Below are 9768 nucleotides of genomic sequence, written 5' to 3'. Positions count from 1 at the left end.
GAACTATGAAAATACTTGACAGATGCTAATCGTAATTGAGTACCTTTGACAAACTGATATGTTAAGCAATTTGAGCAAGACCTTCACCTTCAGATAACATTTACCTTTAAGGTTATTTGTTCAATTCTGCAGGTCTTTGTAACATATTCAAATTTGAAAAAAGTCAGAAAAGGTTTATCACCCTCAGTTAATTTTGGTGATAATATTATAATTTCATGCATGATTTTCTTGTTGCATCATTACTTTTCTAAGACCTGGAAACTTGGAAAGAATATAGGTCAGGGTCACCACCCAGTTTTATGACAGCAAATATTGAATTTATCTTGATTTCAACATAATCAATTTGATATAGATTGGTATTTATGGTTGTCGTTTGCTATATGGACAAACATATATTTACTTTGGTCATGTGATGTATGCAGTCTATTAAGAACTTATATTAAATGATATTAATGAAGATAAAACAAGTAAGACCAAGTAATGATAGCTACAACTATATTATAGTTTTTTATGAAGCAGTATTGAGTAATGAACAATTCAATTTAATATAAACATACTGAAAACATGACTTAAAATAACATTTTTAGAATAATTTCTTTGTTCTCCTTTTTGCCATTGTTGCAATTAACCAAGTCTATAATAGATCTATAACTCCTTACAAATAACAATTTAGTAACAACAAATAAAAGTATAGAAATAAGTAATGATAAATTATATTTACATGGCTTCTTTAATTTATAAACTAAATATTATTCTGTTTTTAGCACACGAGTCCTTATACTAGAAGTGGTCGTGGGCGTGGAAGGAGGTCAGAATACAAGGTGCCCATAGGTTGGCAACATTTTAGCAAAGGGAAATACAGAATTGTTATGCAAAGGAATGGAGGTGGTACACAATATATATATACAAGAATTCTGATGAAGAAGTAACAGTAGATGAAATACTCGTAGAAGGGAAAGCATTTTACTTAAAGGATGGCAAAAGCAAGTTTGGTTTATTAGAGGAAATGGCTGTTACGCTTGTCACAGCTTCTGGACAAGAAATTTCAGGCTTCACAGACAGAAATGGTCTGCCCTGTTGCTTCACAGAGTATGTTAAAGCTTATGGACTGTACCCATCTCAGTGTCATTTATACTTAAGAACGAAAATGAAATCAGAATCGGATACAGATAAATGTTTAAAAACAAAAGAAGAAGGTCCGTATTTCCTTGTAAACAACATTAAAGCTGGATTGCTGGAAATATCATATGAGAAAAAAACACAATCTGTATATGCTGATACAGGAAGTTCCATTTTCATTAAATCATACAGAACTGCTATGTCTTTGGCAAAAGATGATCTTGAAGAATACAATGTTTTCAATGATGGCTATTCAGTAATTAGTGTACAGAAAGACAATAAAGAATATTTGGTAGACAAGGAAAATGTTTACTATTTCCCACAAGTCAATTTTGATCCAAATCAAGTTGTTTGCTTCATTCATGGACCGAATATTATTCATGGGTGTGAAACTGACGACTTGAATCATCTTATTATAGGATGCCTGACAATATTTCATATTTTTTTCAATATAACATGCTAAAGTCCTTTTAAATCCAAAAAAAAAATCAATTTCAGTATATCAAAAATCTCAGTTGAGTTCCTTTAAGAATTAGCTTTTGAGCTTACAGAAATTATTAATACACACTTATGTTTATATACTATACTCGTTTTGTTAAAAACCTTGTGTTAAATAAAGGTATTATAAATTTCTACAAATATTTATTGTCATTTCTTAAGAGAAATTGTAACTACATTTCATTAAAATATTTATTCCCATTATTGCACTAAATCATCCCATACGAGTGAAATATAAGAAAAGCTGAAAGAACTTTCGCCATACTGAAGTCATTTTATGGTAGTAGGATCTCGACTTTTAATGTTTAATTGTTTTGAATAGATTGCAGATTATGTTTTGCTTGGTCGTGTGGGGTTGTGTTCATTGAACGCTTGGTCGTGTGGGGTTGTGTTCATTGAACGCTGCCTTTCTTTTGTGTTCTTGTTTTCCGTATTAAAGTGAATTATATATTGTAGTTTTTATGTAAAAAAAGTTGTCGGTTACATTTCAAAAGCTTAATAAAGTTTTAACTATCGATTTTTTGTGCTTTGTTACGAATGCGCTTTAGAGGCACTATCTAACGCTTAAGCTTATAAGTAAAAATTATGACAAAATTTAATAATTAAAATAAGTAAGTGAAAATTAGCGCAATATTTTTGTCTTATTTTGATATTTTAAAGTAATCCTTATCACATGTACAAGCCAAATATCTGGCATTTACGACAACTCATTCTGGATTCGCCTGCATACTTATACATGATCTTCAAGTCCGGTTATCTCGCGGATTTCTTCTGCACGGATCTTGCAAGATGCCGTTGCCAGCACAGTGTAGACTGTAGACAGTGACTGTTATTAATTTATATCTTTAGGGGAGTAGAGACAGATACATTTTCTCTACTAACTGAATCGGGTCTTTTGATACAATATGAACAAAGGTTACACACCTCCTCTATTGTTTGTGACAGGTCTATATTTTTCGGATAGACCTGTTAAACAAAAGAAAGTCCGTTATGAGGTCTATCTTTTGCACGTGCACAGGTCTGCTCTAGTCAGACAGACCCGGTCATGAAAAACGCGTGAAAAAATAGACCTGCCTATGCGCATGCAAAGACAACATGATATGCAATAGAAAATGAAAATGAAAATAAAATGTATATGATTGTCATAACATTCCTGTCTATGACCTACAAAATCTGGATGTTTAATGAATGCACTTAGCAATAATTCCAACATCCCTATATCAAATATTTGAATAAAATTATGGACAGGGTATCAAAGTTTTTCAAAGTAATATTAATGTAAGCGGATCTTCTGTCATTAAGTTCACAATGTAACAAAAATAGACGCTTCAAATTCATTTAAAACATCTTAAACGTTCTAAAAAATCCATAGTACATAAAAATTGTACCGAAAAATCATATCGAAAAAATATAACGAGAATATGTCCGTTTCAAACGAATTTGTGATTAAAATAATGCCTATTTGAATATGCTTTGCATTGGAAACCGCAGCTACCCACTGTTAATAGCGAAGTCCCAACCGCGGGATCACTCAGATTGTTAAATCCCCGTTTATCCCCTCCCCCTCTATTTGCTCTATTTGTGTTGGCAGCATTGCCGTTCTGTTCAACCGGCGAAAAATCAAAACAGATATGCCCTGAAAACCGTCGAAGCAAGGACTTAGTCTCAAAGAATGCTACACAACAACGTTAAAAGAATTTTGTATAAATATACTCCAAAACTTGCTATATAGTATCATGCATATACAAGTACTTAAAGTGGATTGGTCAACGTAGGGTGGGCACATCTCCCATTATAATTTTAAATACCGATAGAAACGGTAAAACTGTATTATTAAAAGAATTCTTGATTAAAAGAAATGTTAATAACGTTATAGGTGATTTAGTATACAAATTTATATGCTGAACGATCATGTTTTATTCCATAACAATTTATAATCTGCTATATAAAATATAATATAGGATCATGTATCTCAGACAACAATATTCATATGCAAGTCTTTCGTAGTCTCCTGGGTATCCGGACATTTGCCCCCTCGGAAGTTTGCTGTGGTGGACATTTGCACCCTTCATATCCTTGGAAGGGGCGTACATTTGCCCCCACCCCCCACCCCGTTTTAAAAAAGTTGAAATATTACATTGTTAAATTGATACCAAACTTCATCTTCTATTGTCGAAATTCCGTTGTGCTTCAATACACAAACTTTCGCGCAAATTTGTGAAAACAAAATAACATCCATAAATAAATGAAATAGAACGTTTCCATTATTAAATTACATACTTAAAATTTATACAAGAGATGCCCTCTGACATATGACAAGTTGCCATAGCAAAAAAAAACAGGAAGCAAACGTCCGAGGGGCCAACTGTCCGGCAGCAAATGTCCTAGAAACAACAATGTCTGATACGAAATATTATCAACATAATTATTCATTCTTTTACATACCTTCCATTACAGACCCATTGACTTTATTATTGACAAATTACACACTTAGCTTTTTTGATTATTATTTTAAAGGGAAAAGCAGAGTTAAATGCAAATTATATATTTAAACAGAACGTTAATAAAAGCTTACTTGTATATGCGCTGTGTTAAAAGTAATCTTGTGCATTACATCAAATGCAGCTCAAGCCAATAGTTTAACGGTGTGTAAGTTGGATATCGGCCTCGTACATCGATCTTTCTGTTTAGGAAAGACCTGGTCACGAATTTCATGAAACACCTCGAGCGCTACGCGCTCTCGGTGTCACATGAAATTCGTGACCAGTTCTTTCCTAAACAGAAAGACCTCGTACTCGGTCGATATCCTATACATATTGCCTTCTTAACATAACATTAGAAATGACCATTGCAAATGTTCTCTTGAAAAATATTCAACAGAGACAGTGTTTTAAGATTTTTTTTTTTCAGAGCATCATGTGACAAGCATCAATTAGGGATTTCATTTGTTGTATGCAATGAAAGTATGAATTGAACGATGAGACATGCAAATGCACATATTTTTATACATTTTTATATCCACTAAACAATTTTACAACTGGTAAATTTTATACTACAAAAATAGTAAGTAATAATTAAGATAGACAGAAAAGAATAAATAATTTTGTAAACATGAGTTACTTCCCCTTGAAATAGAGAAAACCTGAAACCCAAAAGAACACCCTAAACAGCAAAATTATGAAATGTTGCAGGATCAGGTTTATTAAGCCATGCAAAGTAATGGTAAAGTATTCATAAAAAGTTAGATGGCCATGTGACAGCAGTAATTGCAGTAAATCAAATAGCTTTCAACATCCGGATACTGGTACACTTTGTAAAAACAATCAATCTGTGCAATAGATAAACGTAATATGGATAAAATCAATAGGATAATCGTTTACAACAGTTCCAATACCAATCTTAATACTCATTTACAGGTGAACGTTCTTCTTGTAGGAACATTTTGAAAATATATAAATGAATGAAAAAGAATACAGCATCAATGTAGACCACAACGATATTCGAAATTCGGGCTTTAGTATTGCCAATAAAGCTAAGGGACAAGCTGCAATTTCGTGAAAATAATATCACAATGCAAATGCTTTTTACATAATGTTATTAAATACAAATATAACAACATACATGTATTAGTTTACTTGATTTTTACGAATCAAAATAAAACTAATTAACACAACAAGACATTAACTGCTAATGATAACAGCTCCTTCCATAGGCCAAAGTAAAAGCATTTCATAAGAGCCAATAAAATCATACATCTGAGTCTTGTACAAATTGAAGCATTACTCGTTTATAAACAGACTAGAGACCCTGGTCCGAATCCTGTAAAATTAAAATTTATAATTCTTTGTGCCACTGCCATATTTTGCGATTCATGTTTGTGCGTGCATATGTTATAGTGAATTTAAAAAATCCTTTTGTTAAAACCCACAAGTCCAATTTCAACGCAACTTGCCAGGATTGTTCCTTGGGTGAAGGGTGTCATAAATTTAACAATGAATTTTATTCCTGATAAGTTACAGTAAAACATAATATTTTTTAGGAAAATGCTATGTTCAAGGGGACATAATTCTGAAAATATTGCATTTAGAGTTATGAACCTTAACACATAAAATGTGGTTGATGATATGGAACGTATGTTTGAAGTTGATAACTCAAGAAAAAGTTATAGAAAAAAATATTTAACTGCACAAAATCTTTAATCTGAAATCTGGACGCGGACGCCTGGCTGAATTGGACAGCTGTCCATATACTTTGAATAGACAAGCTAAAAATTTAATACTAATAAAAAATTGAAACTCGGTTAAATAATCTTGCTGAATCAAGACATGTATCAATGGTTTAGTTGTATATACATGTAGAGGATATTGAATGAGTGTAAGTTCAATACTGAATTTAATGCACTCGTTGAATAAAATTATATTATGCGAGCCTCTGGCATACATAATATTATTTTATTCAACGAGTGCAATAAATTCAGTAATGAACTTACACGAATTTAATATTCTATTTATCACATACACAATATAAATACCGTTTTTAAAAAGTGAAATAAGAGTAATTTTCCATTGACGCACCTATAGTATAACGCTAACACTCAGCGTTTCTTTACATTATATTTGTATAACGCTAATAACGTCACGTCAAAATATATGCACGGCCGCGCAATAGCATTTTTACGGAGTCTCAAAATCGGCACGGGTGTGTGAAAAATACATTTATGAAAATGATGCAATATTATCTTTCGAGATAAATTCCGTAAATATGTTAGCTAGTCGCTTTAAGGACCCTTCGAATTTGGGTTACTTAGATTCCAGTGTCTACAGACAATTGTTCATTTTCGGTAGTTGTCGAACAAAGAAACACTTATAATACAAAAGAATACTTCGTAAATTAGATATTAAATAACACAAGTACCATACAAAAGTGTATTCTTATATATCTCAATTGTCAGTAAAGCAAACCTTTATAATGCAAATAAAGACTAAAGTGAAAATTATAGTATTTAAGAGGCTGTATAGAAGTAATGTTAAGCAAAAAAATTGTGTCCATTTAATACTCAAGTTATTGAATATATCACAACTTTATTTTAAATTATCAAAAGACATTTATGCAATCATTCGTATATATATGTATATGTTCAGTATGCTACTGTTCATGCGCATATGCTAGTCACATTCTTGATCGTAAAGGCATATCAATTCTTCATATAACTTTAAACCATCATTTGCATTACACGGGATCTGTAGATTTGGCTTAAGAAGGTATGCCAGTTCATGGAATTCTGCTCTCTCTTTTTGTTTGGGGGTAGCATACATTTCTTGGCAAAGATTTAGTTCAATATCGTCAACACTTTTCCCCATTTCGTATCCACCAAATAATTCTGGAACGTAAAATAATATATCTGGCTTACCAGAAGGAAGTTCGTTTACACTTTTCTGAGGTCGGATATTGTGTAAATTCCAGTGTTTTGCAATACGGTCTAGTTCTGCTTGCAGAACATCCATAAGGCAAAAACGGACACACTCTATATTTATCATGCCATTACTATGACAACTGCCTGATAAAGCCTGTCTGAGAACAGCAACCTTTCTCAGTCAGTGACTTGAGAACACTATATTCCTACGCAAGATCAGCACTGATGATGTTTATTGTTGGTATTGTTTAATTGACTTTGCTGAATATTTATGATAATACACAGTAAATAAATTGTTAAAGCAAATTGTACCAAAAATTGCGTTGTGTTATAAAATTATTGGTAAAAACCCTAGGACTACTGTTTTGGCGTATAACCCTCTTGTGGTTACCGTACTTTCAGAAATTAGCGCCCCGAATTAAAAAAATAAGATGCAAAATCATAATAGAGGCATGATAAAAAGAATAACAGGTTACTGTCTTTTGAGAAAGGGATTTCTCAGACTCGGCTAGATATGGTCCGGAAGGGGCTCGGCAAGCCTCGCCCCTTCCAGGACCATATCTAACCTCGTCTGAGAAACCCTTTCTCAAAAGACAGTAACCTGTTATTCTCTATGTATCGGATTAAGCGATTAAATTTGCCAGTATCTCGCAAATCTTTCACTTTATTTATCCACCAGTGTATTCCTTGACGTCGCAGGTAGCTCCACCAGGCTTCGATTCGTTGGTTCGAGGTACTTCTCCTAAACATAGGCTATTGGTTCCAGACATTGAATCATTGTGGTTCCGTCGAAGTAAGGGTTGTAGAAAACTGATGTGTGTGTTTTCAGTGCCACAGTCAGCTCTAACCATACGAGGGACAAGTTTTAAAGTCTTAATCGATTCAATATAATAATCAGCGATGCATTTTGGATCGTTATTACTTGCCCCAACTTCTAACCAGATAATTCTACGACTATACCCGTCTATTGCTGCATGAATACACAAACCAAATTGTTTAAGTTTGTCGTATCCGTCAACGTGACAAATATAATTGGGGCCTTGTGCACAATATTTCATTCTAATTAGCCTGTGGGCCTTTCTCAAGCGTACCCCTTCAGGATCTATTTCTCTAATTAACCGCATTACATCATGCCTCTCAACTTTTAATTTATAGTCGTACATTAAACGACGCCACATACTTCTATAGCCGATACAATTTCCACTGTACTGAAGTTCTTTCTCTATCAAATCTTTAATAACGTCATCATTTGCGGTAAGAACATCTCCTCGGCGGCATAAATTATTCGCCTTCAATATTCGCTTCAAGTGCCGTATGCTGATTTTAATATTGTGTTGAGAAAATAAAAGAAGAACGATTTCAAAGTACTTAAAACCATCCCTGAAATATTCTTTCACCAAATTTAGTCTAGACTGTTTATTTTGATTCACTGGTGGTGTTTTATGAGGTACAACAGCTCCTGCATGGCTTATCAGAATTGTTGAGAACAGTACAACCCTTGCACTCCAAAGCATTTCCATCTGACCTGCAATTTACAAAAAAAGATTGATAAATATTACTACATTAATTATGCTTTTCATTGATATTTTCCCTTTCCATTGTGTAACATGCATAAGTAGCACAAAGGGATCGATACTTGCGCCGAGTTTTGAGTTTTATTTTTACCTTTATTCAACTGATGTTATAAATTCATTAATATTTAGAACCAGCTGATGACGTTATTTCTGGCATGCATGAAGGCGCCAGAATTACATCATATAGAAGTTATATGAGTTGGTGATAAAATTGGGATAAAATTGATTTATCTATCTCCGATGTAAAAAATACTTAAATAAGACAGAAACGTACGATACTTGAAATAAAAATGCATTCTTCATTATTTTTTGTTTGTTAATTACCATAGTGTATGGAGGATGTTGAATAGAACAGCCAAATGTGAAAATTGGCAGCGGAAATAATATCCGCTTGAAAAAAAAGCCTCAATAATCTCCATTACTTTGCTCTTTGTGGTCATGTTAGAAACAAAATAACATCGATCTGAGCGGTCTTTATCGGCTATTAAACACCTATTTGTCGTTTTGATGCAAAATGTTACCACTCAGGAAAACGGCCTTCCTGGTTAATTTTGTGTTTAATAACCGATAAACACCACTCAGACCGATGTTATTTCTCAAGTATATACATGTAACTTTTAAGATACACCAGCACATATAGGATTTGATTTAATAAAAAACAACATTACATACCCTCTGTTACTGGTTTTTGTCTTGTGCTGCGTAACAATGTAACTTTTCACAGAAGTGTACTTTTGACATCCATTTTGCACCATGTGTTCATTATTTCCCGCCACTGGCAGATAATAAGTTATAGATAATAGGTAATAAGTAATAAGTAATAAATTATAAATAACGGGGTATATGTGCTAAATAATGATTATTGGTTTTAAGTAATAAGTAATAATTATTAAATAATAAATGTCCCTCCAGGGCTTCCGTACATTTGTTCTTTAAAGTTGACACGCTTTTACACGTTCAAACATTTTGTAAATTTTGTTGTTGTTGTTGTTGTTTATGAACAGAACAGAAAGACATTTAATTAGACATGTACATACGTATACCATCTTAATACATAAACATCAATGATAAAGATGTCACATATCTAGAACATATTACAAAAGTTTTATCATATGCATTTTAACATATATTTACATATAATACATACATGTATAACAAAGACAG

At 32.8% G+C, this 9768-nt stretch overlaps 1 protein-coding gene across 1 annotated transcript; it reads right to left on the bottom strand.

Moving 5' to 3' along the window:
* Window positions 1-7698: 7698 nt before the first annotated feature.
* On the bottom strand, window positions 7699-9520 carry LOC132713743 (uncharacterized). Its single transcript, XM_060696423.1, has 2 exons — window positions 9277-9520; window positions 7699-8555 (listed from the first exon to the last, which is right to left on the bottom strand). Exon 2 carries the CDS (start codon window positions 8548-8550, stop codon window positions 7699-7701), a length of 852 nt encoding a protein of 283 aa, XP_060552406.1. The 5' UTR covers window positions 8551-8555; window positions 9277-9520.
* Between the last annotated feature and the right edge of the window lie 248 nt (window positions 9521-9768).

This window comes from Ruditapes philippinarum, unplaced genomic scaffold (assembly GCF_026571515.1).
Source record: "Ruditapes philippinarum isolate M1 unplaced genomic scaffold, ASM2657151v2 ctg272_1_1_1_1, whole genome shotgun sequence".
In the NCBI taxonomy this organism is placed as follows: domain Eukaryota; kingdom Metazoa; phylum Mollusca; class Bivalvia; order Venerida; family Veneridae; genus Ruditapes; species Ruditapes philippinarum.
The sequence above is the reverse complement of the archived record's forward strand: the minus strand, read 5'-3'. Positions and strand labels throughout refer to the sequence as shown.

What these genes read in the sequence shown, in the direction of transcription:
- LOC132713743 (XM_060696423.1), bottom strand. Translation starts at nt 8,550, where the DNA reads ATGGAAATGCTTTGGAGTGCAAGGGTTGTACTGTTCTCAACAATTCTG.